The following is a 21,840-nucleotide window of genomic DNA, read 5'->3' on the forward strand; positions in this document are numbered from 1 at the left end:
CTTCATGTTGCTCATGTACATGTTGCCCCACACTTCCACACAGTAACTAAAATATGGAAAAATAAGTGAACAGTACAGAATTCACATTACCTTGTAATCTAACACATACCTGGCTTTGTTCAATACAAAACATGCTTTGTTCAATACAAAACATATTCTTAGACACCTTTGTTTTTACATATTTAAGCTATATGAGATTTCCCAGCCACTGAGAATGCACAAGCCAGTGTATTCCTAGTGCCGGTCCCAAGCCCGGCTAAATGGGGAGGGTTGCGTCAGGAAGGGCATCCGACATAAAATCTTTTCCAAATCAAATAGGCAGATCATAAATAAAATTTCCATACCGGATCGGTCAAGGCCTGGATTACCAACGACCGCCACCGGTACTGTTAACCAGCAGGGTGCCGGTGAAACTATGCTACTGTTGGGCGAAGGAGAAGGAGAGGGGGAAGGTATGTCCAGAGGCAGCAGGACAGGAGGAAAGGTATGAGTGTGGAGGTGAGAGTCGGAACTTTGAGTGTTGGCAATATGACTGCTAAAGGGAGAGAGCTGGCTGATATAATGGAAGAAGAAAGGTAGGCATACTGTGTGTGCAAGAGACCAGGTGGAAGGGGAGTAAGGCCAGGAGTATCGGAGGTGGGTTCAAACTCTACTACCATGGTGCGAATGGGAGGGGAAATGAGGTAGGGGTAATTCTGAAGGAAGAGTATGTCAAGCTGCGGCGAACCGTCAGGGCCTTCTAGGCCTTCGGTGAAGCCCCAAGACTCCACAGAAAAAAGAAAACACTTTCATAAATATAATACAATCTTCTAATCAAATTGTTAATATCGCATTACATTTCGATTTCGACCACACATACGAATTCGGGAGGCTCTGCTTGCAATCTCTTGGCCAAAAAAACCAAAATCATCCCATCAGCTTTTTCTCTCTGTTGTAACCATGTGAGAAGACTCCTCCTGCCAGCGCCTTCGGCATCTCAAGTGAAGGTCTCCGCTATCTAAATAAGTTAGGCGTTAAATACGGGATTTATAGATTACTCAACCAATCAGATTTTGATGTGTAGCCGATGGGTGTGTTCTTTTATACTTACTCAGCGTCATAGGACCTTTGCTGCATACAGCCACGTGCCCGATTGTTCAGCAAATCAGCAGCAGTGCCTAGGTCACGGTATAAGAATAATGTCTCAAGGAGAACTCGTGAATGATGTGGTGGCAGATTTATTAGTCACATCATTTTCAAGACAATCGTTTGGGGAAAAGCAAAGGATTGTGGAGATGAGCAGATCAACCCCACAGTTAGCGGCTCTGACCTAACCAGGCAAGACGTACACTACCGTTCAAAAGTTTGGGATCACCCAAACAATTTCGTGTTTTCCATGAAAAGTCACACTTATTCACCACCATATGTTGTGAAATGAATAGAAAATAGAGTCAAGACATTGACAAGGTTAGAAATAATGATTTGTATTTGAAATAAGATTTTTTTTACATCAAACTTTGCTTTCGTCAAAGAATCCTCCATTTGCAGCAATTACAGCATTGCAGACCTTTGGCATTCTAGCTGTTAATTTGTTGAGGTAATCTGGAGAAATTGCACCCCACGCTTCCAGAAGCAGCTCCCACAAGTTGGATTGGTTGGATGGGCACTTCTTTGAGCAGATTGAGTTTCTGGAGCATCACATTTGTGGGGTCAATTAAACGCTCAAAATGGCCAGAAAAAGAGAACTTTCATCTGAAACTCGACAGTCTATTCTTGTTCTTAGAAATGAAGGCTATTCCATGCGAGAAATTGCTAAGAAATTGAAGATTTCCTACACCGGTGTGTACTACTCCCTTCAGAGGACAGCACAAACAGGCTCTAACAGGTACTATTTAATGAAGATGCCAGTTGGGGACCTGTGAGGCGTCTGTTTCTCAAACTAGAGACTCTAATGTACTTATCTTCTTGCTCAGTTGTGCAACGCGGCCTCCCACTTCTTTTTCTACTCTGGTTAGAGCCTGTTTGTGCTGTCCTCTGAAGGGAGTAGTACACACCGGTGTAGGAAATCTTCAATTTCTTAGCAATTTCTCGCATGGAATAGCCTTCATTTCTAAGAACAAGAATAGACTGTCGAGTTTCAGATGAAAGTTCTCTTTTTCTGGCCATTTTGAGCGTTTAATTGACCCCACAAATGTGATGCTCCAGAAACTCAATCTGCTCAAAGAAGTGCCCATCCAACCAATCCAACTTGTGGGAGCTGCTTCTGGAAGCGTGGGGTGCAATTTCTCCAGATTACCTCAACAAATTAACAGTTAGAATGCCAAAGGTCTGCAATGCTGTAATTGCTGCAAATGGAGGATTCTTTGACGAAAGCAAAGTTTGATGTAAAAAAAATCTTATTTCAAATACAAATCATTATTTCTAACCTTGTCAATGTCTTGACTCTATTTTCTATTCATTTCACAACATATGGTGGTGAATAAGTGTGACTTTTCATGGAAAACACAAAATTGTTTGGGTGATCCCAAACTTTTGAACGGTAGTGTATGTGCGGCATTTCCAGGCAAGCACCTACGAAAGGTACCCGTGGCTCACTGGATCCGACGAGCAAAGCGGAAAACTACTGCTGGGCGTGCTCGCGTTTCTCGTCAGAAAAGGGGTCATGGAACTACACAGGCTTCCAAAACCTGGCTTGTCTTATTTAAAAGCCAAAAGAGTGCTCTATGACCGTGTGATCGACCGTTTCATCCAGAAAGAAAGGAGAAAGGATTTTGTCTTCAAATAGACAACACTGGTGAGTCAAATGTATTTTTTGTACAGCGATTTGATTTGCTTAATGTTTGATTGTTTTTATGCCCAGCGGCCCGGCTGGGATGTGTTTGTTGAGTTTCTTGATAGCATATTTATATGCCCAGCGGGATTACTTCCAGTAAGGCTGTACGTTACACCATGGCGCCACATGATGTCGCTGTTGTGAAAGTGAAAAGTGTCAAATAACGATGATGGTGATCATTGTGACGATTGCCTGATTCTATAGCTGAATATGGAGCTGCCAGGGAAGAGGAAAAGAGGAAGGCAAAAGAAATGGTTTATGGATGTGGTGAGGGAAGATGTGCAGGTGGCTGGTGTGACAGAGGAAGATGCAGAAGACAGGAAGAAATGAAAACGGATGAGCCACTGTGGCGACCCCTAATGGGAGCAGCCGAAAGTAATAGTAGTAGTCGCTTTCCATGTCAGTTTGTCATCCATCATTACACCCAAAAATCTAAACTCAGTTACTCTTTCAATATCAGCTCCATCTATAGACAGTAAAACATTTTCATCCTTTTTCTGTTTAGCAAAAACCATAAACTTCGTTTTGTTCAAATTTAATGATAACTTATTTTCCTCAAACCACTTATTTTCATCAATGACTGCTGGAATAGGCTCCAGCTTCCCTGCGACCCTGAGAGCAGGATAAGCAGTTCAAGTAATGGATGGACTCTGTCCAATTTTGCCCTCTTATCCATTGAAACATGATAAAAGCATTGCTTGATTGGTTGAGCACCAGCAACATCTATGTCATGCTCAATAAGATGCGTTTCCAACGCCGTGTCTAAGAGTAGCGCTGGGTAGCAGTAAAACCAGTTTATTGTGCCTACCCTCATCCAAGCACCCAAGTAATAACAGCAAAGACTTTAATGCCTCAAGAGTTTTTCAAGCATACCTGCAACACACCCTCATCTGTTGGCCATTCCCCCTCCCCCATTAACTGCCCGCACCAGGGAAGACACCTCCGTATTTACGCAAAGTGCAGGTTTTATGCGCGGGACCTCATTGGAGCCAGGGGATGACACATGGGTATAATAAGGCTTCAGCACATTGTCAGGACACAAAGTAGATTTTCCTTTAGGCATTGACATCAAATAATCCTGTTCACAAACTTGCTGTTTAACTGTAAAAGGACCAGCGAGATGAACCTGAAACGGCAAACGCAACCAGAAGAAACATGACTTGGGGCCTCATTCATCAATCATTCATGCAAATTTGTTCTTACACACCCATGGCATTTTTTAGCCCTAAGCTGAGACCCGAGCTGGTCTCAGAGACCAGCGTAGAACCTGGGTAACCTCTGAATTTAGATGCCAATTGGCTAACACTGATGTCTTTGCAAGCCTGGGTGATTGCTCGTTGCAAGAGGTAGACAATAGATGTTAAGGGGAAGGAATTACAAATAACCATCAGGCCTTGCTTCTGACAATCTGGAGAGTTAAAAAAAATAATAAAATCCATGAGTGTGTAAGAACAAATATGTACATACGAACAATTGATGAATGAAGGCACCTGGACTGAACTGCCACTGTTTTGCTTTACAGTCAAACAGTGATATCATTTCTTTTGTGATATTTTTCAATCTGCATTTTGCCATTTGTCCCACTATATAGAGTCTCTGCCTAAAACCATTCACATAATCAAGTTCTGTAGTGGCTCAGACTGTTGGCAACCACTTTTCAAAACTGCCAATGGTCCACGCACCGAGTGCCCAAAAACCAGATCATTTGGACTGAATCTGGTGCTCACCTGGACCAACTCTGTCGCAGCCAGCAACAACCAAGGCAGGCCTTCCTCCCAGTCGCAATCAAGCTCCGTGCAGTAGGCATGCCAAGAGTGACTTCAGGGTTTGGTGAAAGCTCTCTAATGCACCTTGACTGTTGGGGATGATAAGCCGACACCTAGATGTGCTTTCTCTGAAGCTGCTGCAAACCTGTGAAAGCAGATGAGATCGAAAATTGGAACCTTGGTCAGTTTGTATGACTTTGAGAATGCCAAACACAAATTGAGACAATGCCTTCAACAGACTTGGCTGTAATAGAACACAAATGGGTAGGCTGCAAGATAGCCTGGCACATCACCGTCAACAAATATTGGCTACCGGATTTGGAGGGAGGCAGTGAACCTACACAGTCTATGGATGATCCAAAACTTGAATAGGACACAGCGGTGCCGGACTCATAGACTAATTTGCCTTCCCCGTCAGCTGGCAAGTTTTGATTAAAGCAGATGCATCCCTTTTCAACTGGAGCCAAAAGAAATGACGCAACACCCATGTGACCAGCTACATCATCACGGGAGGCTTACATCAGTTTCTCTGAACTTATCAGGCACCGCAGTTTGCACAATTGGTTTGCTCGCAAAATTTTCTCCCTCTGCAAACAATTTACGCAACATGACACCACTTTGCACAAAATACCCCTGAGCAACAGTTTCCATGTCCCCCGCAGGAGACACCAGCAGTAATTACAAATCCTACTGAAATAATTTTTCTCCCAAATACTATGCTCAGGCCTGGAAGAACCCAACTCCCCAAGTGACACAGGGTTTACCCGTGTGCGCTGAAAATCTGTGCTGCTGCGCATAAACACCGCCTTCGCCAAATGCGTTTTTATGAGTCAGAATATACTCATCAGCCAAAACTGCTGCTTCTTGGGGCATTGTAACTTTTCATTCATTTATGTAAGTAGCAATACAATTAAGTCACTCAAGTGCTCCTAAATCACATAGTTTTAACTTCTGATGCAGAACACCAGCAATTAAACTGTACAACCAAATCCCGCACAAATTTAACATGAGTCTGGTATTCCTTCTTTCTCAAATTCCTGAAACGTGGCTGTTAGGCTTCGGCCGCAACACTATATTCTTACCATCATCATCATTCTTACTCTCCGCTACAGTCAAAGAAGCATAGGCCTCCTTTGCATTACCTGTGAGGACACATGGTAACACCAGTGTTGACTCGTCGTCAGACCAGTCCCAGGACTCTGCCACCCGCTCTAACATGGAGGAAAAACAGCTCTGGATCTTTTTCTGTGAACTTGGGGAACAATTTCAGGTTAGTTCCAAAATTGAATAGACTTTCTTCCTGAACAGCACCCCCACCAAGCAGCTTTCCCTCATTTATCAGCTTCAATTTACAGTGTTCTTTGTCTGGTCTTTTTTTTCTTTTTCTTTTTTTTCTAATCACTTCCAAATAGTTTACACTATCATTTTCTCATGTTCCAATTTAAGCATTAACAACTCTTTTTGCTGTCCAAATGTTGAAGCCTCAAGGGTCACTACAGGAGAAAACATATTTACCCAGATATTCAGCAAAACAAAATCTCATCTTCCACCCAGTTTACTTTTCAGAGAAATCTTTACATTTTCTCTCAAACATTTATCGGTCAAAGTGCTCAGTGATCTCCAATAGTTGATCCTTCATACACTGATCCAATAACGCCACAGAAGGAGTCTGAATAAAATCCTCAACAACAGAGCCCATATTCAAAGCCAAGTATAAGACAATCAGTCCAATCCCCCAATGTACCTCACCAAATGCTACCAAACTCACCCCTATTCTTCGAGTGGTTAATTGTGGGGGGCACGTATACACTCTTAATCAGTGGGGTGGGAAGGCAACTGGTTAAATCAATGACCCCCCCCCCCAGAAGCCACTGAGGTGTTCCCAAGCAGAACATGGTGAACCCACATTCACCACCACACTACAGTTGGAACAACGGATTCCCTAAGCAGAACCCGCTGTCTGAAACCTAGCAGGGGAATAGGACTCCAAAAATTAGGACCAGTCATTTAGAACTGGCAATGCACCAAAAAAAGAAAGAGCTACAAGGGACTGACCAAGCTCTCTCTCCTCCAAGACCAAATACCTGTGTGCCTCTCCCACAAAAATGTATACCCGTGAATAATTTCACAATAAAATGTGCCACAGAATAAACTATCCCAAGTGTTACTACCAGGAAAGTCCAAAATCAATTGTCACCACTACAAACGAGGCTAATAAAAACACTAAACTAGTCCACTTAAGAAGGATGAGCCCCCATTTCGTCATAAACTAGCTCGAAGTCCAGACAAAACAAGGGAGACCACAAAGGTAATTATTGATTTAAGTAAGGCAACTTTAACTAATAGTAAAAGCAAATCCAACAGAACCTCAAAACACAGTCAAACAAAACCCTGCTAGCTGGGGGGGGGGGGGGCGCTCACATATCCAGCCCTCATACAGAGCTGATTCAGGTGCGGTTCACCCTCCTGACACACCGCTGCCTCTCTGACTGCCTCCTACACAGCAACAAGGAAAACACACACAAGGAGCCACGGCGGGCAGGTGGGTGGGAGGGGTCGGCAGACAAGTTGTTAGACCTGTTGAAATAGTCGCGACCCTTTGATCTCGCCGCCAGGCGGTCACATGGTTCATGTAGCTCTCAATAGCTGTCAGCCTGTTTGAATGGTGTTCTGTGGGGCAGACTGCAGCAGCGATTATATTCACAGCAGTTCAGTAAATATTAATGCATAATGTGCATTGATTACTGTTGTGTTCTATCATTTATGTCTGCTACTTTATTATTATTTACATTTATTTATATTACGTTTTTTAATCCCACTAGGCGTTAAAATGGTAAAGCAGAGCTAGAGATTGCTACGGTAATATGTTACTATGCCAGCAACTGAGGACCTTTTTTTTTCCAACTTTAAATTTAGCCTGTTGAAGTAAATAGCACTTGTTAAACACTCTGGCATTATTTCATTCATCAGCCCACATTACAATTACTACACTGACAACACTTATATTCCATATATATGACAGCATTTCTGTGGAGTGGTTAATGCATTAATGCATACATTTATAGTATGTATGCATTACTATTTTTCTCACGCTTCTATGGTAATAGTTACTCACATCCTAATGTTATCTTATATTAAGACATTCAGTTAAACATGCACACAAAGTGAATATCAATCATGCCAGCAACTGCTCAATTTAAGCTAAGAAAGACGTTTGGTCAATAGTACAAAATATACAAGGCAACCCACTGCATTCAACAAAACATTTTATTACAAATACGTCCACGGAGAGTGTAAAGGTCCAGTCTGTTCCCCCACCCGTGGTCTTCCATTCCCATTGTTAGTAGTGCTAGATCCAGGCCTTGCTGTCACAACTGCTGCTCACAAACCTGACTGGACACACACACACACACACACGTCATTATAGTGGTTGAAATATAAAATATTCTCATTTCAGAACATAAAGACCCACAGGGAGGGTCGGCTGGGCCCTGGGACAGTCTCTGGCAAGTCTGCCCTTCCCATATCCGGCCTATTTAAACTTTTCTACCCCTCTGGGAGCTCCAGGCGATGACCCGCCATTGTGCAAAGTCAACCCGCCTGCAGAGGCCTCTCGTAGGCCTTATTTCGTCGAAAATCCAAATCCCGGTGCAGAGTAAAAAAAAAAAAATCAAGATGTACTAATAAGGTCAAAACTAAGTGTTGCTAATTTTAACAATAAATCTAGCAACTGAAGATGAACTTTTAATGCCAAAGAACACCAATAACTGCAATTAATTTGAGGTACATGTATGATAACTGAAATCTGGTTATTGTAGCTGACGAAGTTTCGCTTACGTTAGCTAACTGCATTTAGAATCTAACGAGCTATTATCTTATGATGACCATTAACTAAAGCTGGCTTCATAAAATACTGCTACTGACTATGTTCATGAGTGGTCCGCTAATGCGTTAAAATGTAAAAAAAATGCAGTAATTTCACCAATTTACCAGCGACCGTGCTTGCGAAACACTGAAAACGAATGGGGTTAAACCTTCAACGCTGGAACTATACAATGTTTGGAACTTTTTTTGTTGTTGGAATTTTCCCTTTTTCTGCCCAATTGTATCTGGCCAATTACCCCATCCCGGTCGCTGCTCCACCACCTCTGCTGATCCGAGTAGGTCTGCGAGCTACCACATAACACCTCCTCCGATACATGTGGAGTCGCCAGCCGCTTTTCACCTGACAGTGAAGCATTTTGCCAGGGGGGTGTAGCACGTGGAAGGATAACGCCATTTCCCCAGTGCCCCCCCGGACAGGTACCCTGACCGACCAAAGGAGGCGCTAGTGCCGCGACTAGAACACATACCCACATCCGGCTTCCCACCCGCAGACACGGTCAATTGACCTTTCGCAAAAGCCCTGCCTCCTTAGTTACTATTGCTATGTCCGTCAAGCTTCTTGACTTTGTCGGACGTCGGACTCGAGTCAGGCTGTCAACAGTCATGGCAGTACCTGTCCTTGTTAGTGAGTCTTTTTGGAGCAATACTGCCGCGATATCATCTAGGTCGTGGCAAAAGGGACTAATGTATGCAGTGGAGGACTATATAAATAATATTCATCAAATCAAGAACGAAGGGGACACAACATCATAGGAAGCGAAAGCATACAGGTCTCAAGCAAAGAATGAGAAACCTTGGGATATCATCCTCAAATTCAACCAGCACAGCCTTGTGGACCAGTCATGCACTTGTACTGCCGGGTAAGTTCTTTTTATATAACTTAGAATCAGAATCAAAATCAGAATCCTTTATTCATCCCTGAGGGGATATTTGGTTCTACTACAGACACTCACGCTCTAATAACTGAAAACTAACAAGATAAGAAAATAGAAGCAGAAACAAATAGAAATAAAAAAATAAGAAATAGAAATAAGAACAAAATATATATTATGTTAGCTAGCTATTATTGAAATATTTTTTATCAGTCAAAATCCTCCAACCAACTTCAGCAGAAAGTTACCTCGCTATAAGCTAGCTCCTATTGGTACTGTAGTCGCGCCAACATCGTTGGACGAGCTATGCGAGTACTGATAGGAGCTACCTTAGCCTACAAGTTTCCCAACATACAGTAACAAGCTAATATTAGAGCTAACACTCCGTTAAATAGAGAAACCGTACCAGTGAAGTGAAATATGTAGCAGATTTCCATGGTGTGGTTTTTCCATTTAACAGAGCTTTCATTAGTAGCCATTAGTAGTTTGTCATTTTCTTCTTCAAATTTCTTCTCTTTTTCTGTGACCTGCTTCTCCTCGGGTTCCCTTTCCAGCTGATCCCGATGTTCAGGAAGCGGGGATTGCTCAAGACTCCGGAAAGACAAATATTTACATGTTAATGATTGTAATTTAATTATTTCTTATCTTTGTCTCCCTTTTTACAGCTCCCCCTTCTTAGCAGTATTGGAGCGCCTTCTGTTGACCCTGGAACACCTCCTGTCAGCCAATCAGACAACTTCCCTAACTTCCCTTTGCCATCCCAACCCACAAGTGTCTGCACAGTTCTGGATGAAAATGCCATGCGTATCTTCATGAAAACGATAATTTCCTTGCCTGATTCTATAGTCCTAGAACGTGAAACCAGAGATCAGAACACAAACAACCTGTGGTTCCATGCAAGGTCTGCCCGAATAACAACCTCTTTTAAAAGAATCTGCTCCAGGAGAGCTGACCATGGCAGTCTTGCTGCAAGCTTCAAGAGAACACCATCAGCACAGACCAAGGGGTTGAAAAAAGGTGTAGAACTAGAGCCCATAGCAATAACACAGTACACCAAGCTCACAGGTAATCTAGTGCAGCCGTTCTCAACCGGTGGGCTGCAGCCCACTGGTGGACCACAGAGCACTACCCAGTGGGCCGCGGAGGTACTACCCAAATAGTTAGCTAGAATGAAAATATTTGTCTATCAAGTAGTGATTTCACAATACCTAAATGGCCCAGGGAATTTGTGTTAATATATATTTTTAATTAAAATACACAACCTTTTGAAATTAAAAAATACTGAAAATAACTGCACATGACTCGAGCGTCATCAGTTAGAGACAAACCTTTTGTAGTTGTTAGTTCCGGTGTCTGAAGAAGAGCGCAAGCAAGCGTTTATATTTTATTTCGACTACAGTAAAACGATGGATCAGTTTTTAAAGAGAAAAGATGATGGAGGCGAGCAACTGCAACAGCTAAGATACCGAAGCGTGTGGTCAGAAAATACGACCCTGAATACATTAAGTTTGGATTCACAATGGCAGGTAGTGATGCACAGCCGAAAGCACAATGTGTCGAATGTGGTGAAGTCCTCTCAAATGAATCATTAAAACCATCAAAGCTGCAGAGACACTTATAACACAAAACACCCTGGATGTGTTGGAAAACCAAAAGAATATTTCCAAAGGAAGCGAGACGGGCTTCAAGCACAACAGAAAGCCATAAGTACGCCAACAACGCAATCAAACGCTGTTCTGAAAGCGAGTTACCTGGTGGCTGCTCGTAGCAAGAAAACATTTACAATCGCAGAGGATCTCATCTTGCCTAGCGCCGTGGATATGTGCCGAGAGTTACTGGGGAGGCAGCGGCAACGAAAATCCAGACCACGCCGCTATCGAACGACACAGTGAGTAGTAGAATTGGTGATATGAGCAATGACATCGAAAGCCAACTTCTGGAAAGAATAAAGGAAAACCTACATTTTGCCATACAGTTGGACGAGTCCACTGATGTTAGCAATGCAGCTTTATTGCTGGTTTTTGTGAGATACAGCTGGGATGGTAATTTTCACAAAGAGCTACTTTTTTGCAAAGAGCTTCCCACCAAAACCACGGCAGACGAATGCTTCCGCTGCCTTGATAATTACTTCACTGAAAAAGGACTAGATTGGAAACATTGTATAGGTGTCTGCATAGACGGCGCTGCATCGATGACAGTAATACATCATGGTGTTGTCAAGCAAATCCAGGAGAGGGCACCGGAGGCGAAGTGGACGCATTGTTTCTTACATCGGGAAAACCTGGCTACGAAGATGATGTCACCAGACCTGTATGACATCATGAATGTGGCTGTGAAAACTGTCAACTATATTAAAAAAAAAAAAAAACGCAGTCAACTCGAGATGTTTTGCTGCTCTGTGTGAGAGATGCAGATCATGTGCAACTCTTGTATCACAATGAAATAAGGTGGCTTTCAAGAGGACGTGCTTAGTCGCCTATTTGAACTGAGAAAAGAAGTACATGCATTTCTTGATGAGAAGCAGCCCCTCTGACAAGAGCATTACATCGATGATGACTTTTGTGCAAAACTAGCCTATTTATCAGACATATTTGATCAGTTGAATCAGCTGAATATGTCAATGCAAGGAAGAAATAGCACTTTTTTTGGGTTTCAGACAAAATTGAGAGGTTGAAGAAAAAACTCATCCTTTGGAACAGGAGAGTCAAAGAGGGACGAACGGATAATATGATCCCACTCCTGAGTGAAACTTTGGAAGGTTCTCCTCCTGTTAACATTTCCAATGTTGTCACCCAGCATTTAACTCAGTTGTCAAATAAATTTTCACAGTACTTCCCAGAAGACCCCCGAATGGAAATCTTTGGGTTTTAGACCTGTTCTCAGTGGATCCTGCATCTGAAGACATGGCCCTGTCCACTGTGTTGGAAACTATCAGCTGACAGCAGCCTGAAGCTTCAACTCACACAAGTTGACCTTGCTTCATTCTGGATATTGACTGCCAATGAATATCCCTCTCTGTCACAATGGGCAATCAAAATTCTGTTGCCTTTCACCACCACATACCTGTGTGAGTCAGGGTTTTCCATTGTGATTGTCACAAAATCAAAGGCTAGGAACAGACTGCAAGTAACTTTGAATGCTATTCTACTCTGGCTTGATCTGATAATTTCTCAGAAGCAACCCCAAGTATCGCACTGAGGGCAAGTAGAATATTTAATTCAATCATTGCAGCTGAGAATTACATAGCAATCGTTTACAAGTCAGAATACCCTTTATTTATTTATTTATTTATTTATTTATAAGGTTTTACATTTATTTCGGTATGTGGGCCCTGACTGTCTTGACACATACCCAAGTGGGCCTTGAGTTACAAAAGGTTGAGAACCCCTGATTAGGGATGGGTATCGTTAGGATTTTATCGATACTACTACTCTTATCGGTACTGCTTATCGGTTCGGTACTTTATCGATACTCTTATCGGTTCTTTTTGATTATTATGCAAGAAAAAAGACAATTAAGAACAGAATCGACATTGCTTTATTATTCTATTATATAACTTTATATAAATATAAACAAATATTATTTATTCAGCAGCAACAGCAGCAGCAATGTTTTAAATGCGTCTGAATTATAGACTTTATAATCAACATTCAACAACAACAAATAAGATAAAAAATAAAAGTAGATAAAGATAAAGAAAAAAATATATATTTTTACAGCAAAAGGCTAACGGAAGTTCAAACAAACAAGAACCTAGAACATTATCCTAACAGTTCTTCTGCAGAAAAATCAACATATCTGCCTTCTCCGGCAGGAGTCGTGATCTCTCCTGACTTATAGTGTCCGCGGCTATTAGCCTAGCTAACTACGTATCTATGGCTTATATATTTGTAGCTAAACAATAAGCTAAGCAATTATATTTTATTTATTGGCCTATTCGTAATAATTCGTTATTAGCCTAGCTAACTCCGTATCTATGGCTCATATGGCTTACCTGCAGTGGACGTGGATGGAACACTACGAGCAAAGCAGTGGAAAACACCACATTTCTGCAGATTAATACCATGTTTCGACAAAAGATGTTTCGACAGATTGCTTGTATTGCCACCCTTACTGGCAAACGATTTGTTGCACTTGTGGCAACGAGCGTTGTTGTCATCGACTTTTGAAAAATATACCCAAACTTTTGAACGTTTAGTTCTCTCCGCCATGATGAGCACTTGAGCAGAGCTGTCTGTGCGTGTGTCAGCGAGTGTGTGGAGCACAGCACAGCCCCGCCCCTCGCGCAGTAAGAGAGCGAGACAGAGAGATGGAGAAAACGGCAAACAAGATTATGTTCGCGACGTTTAAATTCTTCGAAAAACACAATTGCCACAATATAAATCTCACTCCATGATTTCTCGAGTACCTACGACTACCAATAGCAGAACCGAAAACGTCGGATCTTAAAAATGCTCCGGTTTTTACTAATTTAGAACCGGTTCCCGTTTAGAACCGGGTTTCGGGGGGCATCCCTACCCCTGATCTAGTGTATCCATGTGGCTTTGTTGTAAACCCTCATGCCCCACACCTTGGTACATCACCTGACCATAAGGTCATAGAAAGAGGACAGAGTGAAAGCCCAAGCTATGGGCTTTCAGAAATTAAGTGCCCGTCCAAGGACAGCTTCACAGAGTGTCCCTACCTTACCTTTCCAAGCAGGCAGATGGCAGCTATAAGCTAAAAGAGTGTCACGCTTATCATTATCAAATAATGGGGCAGCTTGGGCTCACAGGTGTGTCATGGTGTGATTTCTTTGTTAAATGTGCTGAAGAGTACCACCTAGAACAGATACACTTTGATGTAGGAAAATGGGGGCAGATGAAGAGCAAGCTTGATGTTTTTTTCTTTGAGTACTACATTACAGCTTAAATAGCTGCCTTATCACAGAGTATTATATGACTGATGAACACTGATAAAGGCCTAGTGCCGAAATGTTTGTGTCTCTAGCTCCCTTGTGTTGAATTAAAGCTATGAAAATAATCATTTGAACTTTTCTCCTTTCTTGAGTGCAACCCACCTCTTATTTTTCAAACTACAGTCATGCTAGAGTTAATTTGAAAAAGGCAATGATCACTCACTATTGTCAATAACACACTGTTGACTCTCTTCTGGGTTTTCCTCAATGATGCTGGAGGTGGAGGCATCTTGCAAACTAAATCTGCATCTGTAGAACCACAACTCGTTATTTTATTGTTATTTTATTATTATTATTATCATTGTTACTATTATTTTGTAAATGAACTGTACGACTTACTGGAATAAAACATGTTACAATCACAGAGGTAATATGTACTCAAATTAATCATTGAATCAATATTGTTACTTGTGTACCGTTTTGTTGGTGGCTTTCGACAGCCTCCTCGATGTTCCCTTGTCTGGTTAGGCACTTGAACAGCAAGTAAAGGGTTGGGATACTCAGGAGTAGGCCGTCCATTCACAAAATGCTACAAAGAAAGATTAAAGCAAAATAATTTCATAATTGCTTGTTGGGACATCATGTCAACCTTGATATAAAATGTACAAAATAACATTAGGCCTAGCTATGTTAAGCCCCCAGCACTGAGACCCATGCAACTCAGCATTATAGCCAACGTTAGCTAGCTTTACAGAGGGTAACGTTAGTTTGCTGGTAACGGTGATAACGTTACTAGTTATACAATATTAGTTGTAACAATACTAGTTAACAGTAACCATAACTTTTAAATCCAGTTTTGTGGGTGTTCTCACGTCTAACATTGCCAGCTAACTAGCTAGCTAGACGATGACAACATTAGCCAGCTAGCTAATTAGCTTGCACTGACGTTAGCTTACTGTTACTTACCTTGGAACAGACGTATGTACGTTTGTTAATCTTGGTGATATTTAACTGGGAATGGGGCCTCCCACACACTGTTTGATCCACTGCCGGCATCTTTCCTCTTGAGTCTTCGGTTTTGGAAAGGGGGAAAAAATGACACCCCCTTCCAAACTTTGGGGGTACCTGGTGTCGGATTTACACAGGTTGACGCTAGATCCAACAGGGTGAAGGCACGGAAGTAGCCGTGATTGGCTGTTGCGTCGGCCAATAGACAGCGCGGAACCTCGAAGCGCACTGACCTGAAACAAACGATGCGCATCGAAACATTTAGCTAGTTAGCTTACAACCGACGTTAACGTTGCCAGATCGTACTGTAACTCTAACCTTAACCGTAACCCTACCCCTATTGCTATTGCTAGCTAACCAACGTTAACCTAATTCGCCCCAACTATTGCAGTCTGTCGGTCTGGCAGTCATTGCGCTTCGAGGTTCCGCGCTGTCTATTGGCCGACGCAACAACCAATCACGTCTACTTCCGTGTCTACGTCCCGTTGGAGCTAGAATCAACCATTTATAAATGCCGTAGGCACACCGTTTCACCATAGTGCGCCAAGCGCAAAAGCTTGACGAACCTTCTTAACACTTAGTGACAGTTGCTAAGGTATAATTGGATAATGACCGTTCGGGGGAGGGGTCTTGCGAAAGGTCAATTGCGTCTGTAGGGACACCCGACCAAGCCGGAGGTTTGGAACTATTAGTCGTCCCACGCGTTACGGCCACATTCTCCGATTACAACAGAAGTCTGTGGGAGTGTCGCAACTGTTTCAGTGGGTCTGGTTGTAGTGTTTGCCCTAAGTATCACCATGAAACGTTTTTTCAACAATGGTAACAGGAAATGGTCTAGCAATCAAGCCAAAGAAAATAAAAGAAAACAATGACACTGAAATGAAAACAATGACGTTTATTTATTGATTCATAGGTTATACATTTTATGATATAGTAGCGATATATTATTATTATTGGCGAAGATACTACAATCCAATTGCATTTTTATACATAAATACAAAATCTGAGGTAGGGCCTCAAGGATTAATGACGTCCAAAATAAATAATGCATCTCACATATATGATATATATCTTTTTTTACATTTCACACAGAATTTAAAACATATATTTTTATTATATATCTACTCTTTCTTTTCAAACTAAAGGATGTCATGGGTTTTGTTGGAGGTACATATCTATATCCATAGGCAGCAGTACCCCACATAGAACACACAGAAATATGACATTACCCAAGTAATTAGAAATTTAACCTATGCATTCATAGGTCACACAATAAAGTGCCAAAAAGACACAACATACATAAACAGGAATATACCAGTACCATATGAGACAAATATATATGCTACTCTGTGTTGTAATTCTTGAAGTACATACTATATTCTACCATTAGAGTACATCTATAAGGCCAATGGTTACCTGAAGATGTTTTGTAACATATTGGCGAACATCAAAGAACACTATATGGATTATGGATGGCAGTATGTCACTCTCCTAAACACAGGCAACAAATCCTCTTTTCTGTCTACAGTTTGTTTGTTTTTTCTGTGTCTTTGCTATAACCCATTTAAAGTTCTCCTCCTTCTTTGGTTACCTATACTGCCCAAAGTTGAACCTGCAGGCATAGTAAATGGTAAGTACTATTTTATTTCATTTCTTTATTTTTTTTTAAGAAGTTGTGACCCTCAGTTACTTGGCGTTATGTGGAACATAAAGACTAAAGGAAACATGCAGGGATGCACAACATTGGGGAAAAGGGAAAGAATTACTTCTTCGTGGACATCAAAACACAGCAACACAAACTGCACATGCAAGCTCTCCGATGTAATATTTTATGAATCAAAACCCTTAAAACTGAATCCTAAGCCAAGTTTTCCTCCGAACAAAAGCAGAAAAACCTGGCAAGTCTGAGAAACACAAGGGACACGTTAAACTCACACAACCGAACAATTACAACAATAGCTACTTGGTTGTTGACCTAAAGCAAAACATTATAGTCTATCTCAGGACATAAAAGGCTGCTTCATTTAACATGTTATTATAACCGGCGTACCAATTGGTACATTGTCTAGGAACACGCCAAAACTTACTCTGAAGCATAAATAATTGAAAATGTTTAATTGCTCCATCAATCATCGCTGCCCTCAAGGGGCACACCTGTCAAAGAAATCAATTTGTTGGAGCACGTCAGTGTTTTAAAGTCTGTTTTACCCATCGCGAGCTCACAACGCAGCCTAATCACACCAAAGAAAAGAGAAATGTCCTCTTCTGACTCATTTGGTCATCTAATTTCAAACTGACCATGCAGGCGTCTTCGATGAATACAGACAATAAATTAAGTAACACACACACAAGCATACACGAACACACCGTCTATTATCACACATAAACAAATATTGTTAGGAGACGCACATTTTTGTTTTATTTGTTTGTTTTTTAAGAAAAGCATCGCTCCACAACAAATTAGCTATTTAACAATGGGGTGTTTGTGCTCATTAAGTGATTTTAAGTTTTGTTTTCAAACTACACCGTTCAACTTCCTTATCGCTTCTGTGCCGTTTTCACATCAAGGTAATGGAAAGACATGGCTTTTAGAAATGTCTCAGCTCTCTATGCTGCAATTTTCCTATTGCATCTAAAAATACCTACATCCTCAATGAAACCATAATCAGCTGCTTGGCCATTACACACCTGCACTGTTAAAAACATACTAAAGCCAATGCAAGACTTTTAGAGTACAACATGAAAATACATATCCACCTGTTCTCAGACTGGAGAACAATAAGAGCTTCAGAACGGATGCATGGTGCTTTAGTTTCAGAGGGGTTGAATGGCAGCCTACTTTGATAAGACCTATTGATTGCATGATATGTGACACGCAAATCAGTCGTAAAATATGGGCTTATTGCCTGTTGGACTTTACGAAACTGGCTCTTTCAGCTGCTGAGCTCTCTAACACCAAAAACTGTTGTCCAGAACATTTACTCTTTACACAACAGAGCTTAAAATAGAAATATGTACTAAAGCTTTTTCTCTGATTCGCACTTATGTGTCATGGGCGTTTATTACAAGGTATATAATAGCAATCACCTACCCAGTATTATGCTGAAAAATACACCATTATAGGCAAAAAAGCTGGAAAGTGGCATACATTTGAGGCCATTAAGAAAGACAAATCTGATTTTGGCCTCTGGTTTGAAACATAATTTCCATTTTTCTCTTCCTAAGTCAGCACTGCGGTGGATCTACTCTTTAGTTCTTCCATATAGAATGGTTATATTCCTACAACTACCATAGTAGGCTGATGGAGTCAAGTATACCTGAGACCCTGTTTCAGGAGGACACACAGAAGAAGAGGCATAATTTGAAATGGCAAAGTGGTCCCCGGAGCTCTACTACACACAACAAGAGACAAGTACACTTTCTGGAAAGAGAGAGGCCATAATCTAGTTTCATGAATACCTACTCACACTGAGCAGTCGCTCCTAACACTGTGAGGACTCGACAACACACACACACACCTACGACATTGACGCTTTTTTTTTAAGGATGATGATTTTTGTATGAGATATAGTTATAGCTGGAAAGAGAGATGTTGGGTCACTCATATGCTAACATACTCCTTCTCTTACTCTCTCTTTCTCTCTCTCTGCTGCTGTAGGCTATACACGTAATATGGTGCATATTGTACCGTTACTCTACTGATGTTATGCCCATTGTAAAGATGGTTTGTGCAGGATGGTTTGACAAGTTCACAATACATGCTCTACATTAATAAATACAATGTCAGAGATATATGCAGAGACCATCTGATCATTTCTGACACTTGAAAGGTTTTCTATTATTTCACATGGCTTTGTTTGCACATTGTAAGCCACTATATTAAGGGTTGACTACACTAGTGATTCCCTACATCAGGAATGTATCTATATTCTATGATAATACGACACAGAATTGGAACTAGAGTTCATATATAGAGAAGGAAGGAGGGCATCACAAATTGTCCCTTTAGTTTCCGACAGAAAATACACTTGCCATGTTATCCAAGGCCAAGGTGGATGTGGTAAAAGTGGTAAGAAGGATGTGTTCTCTAATCTTGTGGGGAAGTGAGAGGCACAAACTGCAGAGCCTGTAATGCATTTTTGACAAAGCGAGAGCGACTGTACAGGAGTCTATGTGAATACATATACCACAGGACAGGAGAAAAACATGACCAAGTCCTTTGCGCAGCCATGGTTATATTTTGTTAGGGGTGTTTTTTTTAACCCAGGCAGTTGATATTATTTATATTTCTGATTAAATTGTTTCCAAATTGAATATATCGCAAATCCTCAGAGAGCTCGTTGAACCACTGTTCCTCTGTCCCTCGATTTTCTTTGTTTTCCTCTGTTTGCCCGCACCAAGATGATTCATTTTCTATACACACAATTTACGAGTGTAACGACAATACACACACGCACACGCACATGCGCACACACACAGACACACACACACAACTCCATAGGGAGCAGCTACTGTGAGTCTAATATTGCGAGTGCAGTCTGAGCGGTGTCATTTGATGACACATACTCACTTTTTTTTTTCTCTTGGAATAAAGATCCCTGGGAAAGGGTTGTGGAGTAAAGGGTGAGGGGTGTTTGGGAGGCTATGACAACCCATTAACACGATACAAAGCAAACTGGGAAGAGAGAGGATTCCACCTGGACAGCCACTCAACTTGAGAGCGAGACAGAACATGGCCAGCAACAACAGGAAGAGCAAGAGAGGGCGCTTGTTCCCTCATTCGTTTAGAGAGGAAAAAGGAAGTGAGTGGGGGGGGGCGCTGTTGGTGGAGAGCAGGGGGGAAAAAAGAGATGGAAAAGGATGAGAGGGAGTTCTGGACCTGGGCATTTCACCCTGGTGCCCTCCGCAGTAGTCGGTGGTTGGTTGGTGGTTCCAGCAGCAGTGGTTTGGATGAATCTTGAGGGGCTCGTCGTGGTGAGATGGAGGTTACTGGTAGGTGCCCAGCTGGAAGTCTTTGGGTGGCAGTTTGAGGCCCAGGGAGTTGGTGCCCAGGGGGTCAATCATGTTTCTGTAGCGCTCTCCGCGGTGCTTCATCAGGAAGGGACCCCAGTCTGGCTGAGGGGAGCACACCAGCTTCAGACGCTGCGGTGGGAGAGTAGCGAAACACAGCCTTGTGATACAAGAGGAAGAATGCCTGCAGAAAAAACCCTCGCATATGCCAACTGACCCGTAAACCTTCCCCATAATTTTACGGGTCGGGCTCATGTGTGTTGATATCTTGTAAAAGTTGCATCAGCTGTGACCTAGTAACATTTACAGAGACATCACCAAACTGTGATAGTGTGAACAAATCTTACAAATAGTCGCTGTACGTGTCAATTCGCTGTATGTGTTGTCAGAGGGGGGAAAACTACCAGCAGTGCAGAATAATCATTCCATCACTGTTTCAGAATGTATGTTTCAAAGTGTTTTAAGATTAGGTGTCACATTTCAACATACAAGCTCGACCCATTATCTCAAACTACATGGAGAGCCAAGAGATTGTATGATCTCATTCCAATCAAATGCTGTTTAAACTAGCTGATTTCGCCAACTAATCTGGCACACTTTTCACTGAGAGATGGGACAGGACTAATTATTGAAATAGGATGGTGCAGGGAGTGGTTTAAAAGAAAACCAAAAGCAAAGAATATATATATGCTCGGTCAAACCGCACACTAACAACAGCTGAGTTCACCACCCAAGCACACATTTAACCACTAGTGGACAGTTGAAATGACAAACAGAATAGACGTGGCTTTTGATGGCACATCGTCAGACTCAACCGGTTAACAGAGCCTTCATTAGCGTGTCATGGGTCTTGTAGCCAGCGGGGGAAAACAAATATAGGGTTGTTTGCTGCTGTGTCTGCGGCAAGCCATCATCATCATCCATTTATCTGAGTATTTAAGAGGCAGACTCACAGCATAATGCCCAAATTAATACGCAGCCAGCGGCCTGCCTCTCCCTCCTAATGAGGGGAAGATGATACCATTGATCTCTTCAAGATTGTGCATGCACACTGGCATGTTTGTGAATGTGTGTATGTGTGTTTGTGTGTATGAGAGAGAGTGTTTGAGTGTGACGATGAGTGTGTTGTTTATGTGAGACAGTATGTATCTGCTTGAGGAAGAGAATGTGAAATTGTGTGTGTTTTGTATGTAAGAGAAAGACAGAGAGACAAAAATAAAACAATACTACTTGAATGGTTAGCCACAGCTCTGTGTGTGTGTGTGTGTGTGTGTGTGTGTGTGTGTGTGTGTGTGTGTGTGTGTGTGTGTGTGTGTGTGTGTGTGTGTGTGTGCCTGTTTACCTCAATCAGGGTACCAGGGGCCAGGTGCATCTTAATAATGAACATGATGGGGATCCAAATGACAGAGCAGATGACCATAAGCCAGCCCATTACCATAGACCAGGTGGGGTAGGTGTAGTCCTCATATGTCATCACCTTCCACTGGTAAAGACTCAGCCCCAGTATGCCCTGCACAGACCACAACAGGAGAGAGTTGGAGAGAGGAAAGGAGCGACAGGGGATTAAATAAGTTAAGTTAGTTAGTTGAG

The 21,840-nt window shown here is 42.0% G+C and overlaps 1 protein-coding gene across 1 annotated transcript in view; it reads right to left on the reverse strand.

Moving 5' to 3' along the window:
* Nucleotides 1-20,226: 20,226 nt before the first annotated feature.
* The window catches only part of slc6a5 (solute carrier family 6 member 5), a gene marked incomplete at its 5' end in the record, with an annotated part of 29,323 nt that continues 27,709 nt past the window's right edge, over nt 20,227-21,840 (reverse strand). Inside the window, 2 exons of the mRNA XM_056279347.1 lie at nt 20,227-20,382; nt 21,593-21,760. Of these exons, the coding sequence (XP_056135322.1) occupies nt 20,227-20,382; nt 21,593-21,760 (324 nt within the window). The remainder of the gene's footprint in view (nt 20,383-21,592; nt 21,761-21,840) is intronic.

Source organism: Lampris incognitus, chromosome 4 (genome assembly GCF_029633865.1).
Source record: "Lampris incognitus isolate fLamInc1 chromosome 4, fLamInc1.hap2, whole genome shotgun sequence".
Classification (NCBI taxonomy): Eukaryota; Metazoa; Chordata; class Actinopteri; order Lampriformes; family Lampridae; genus Lampris; species Lampris incognitus.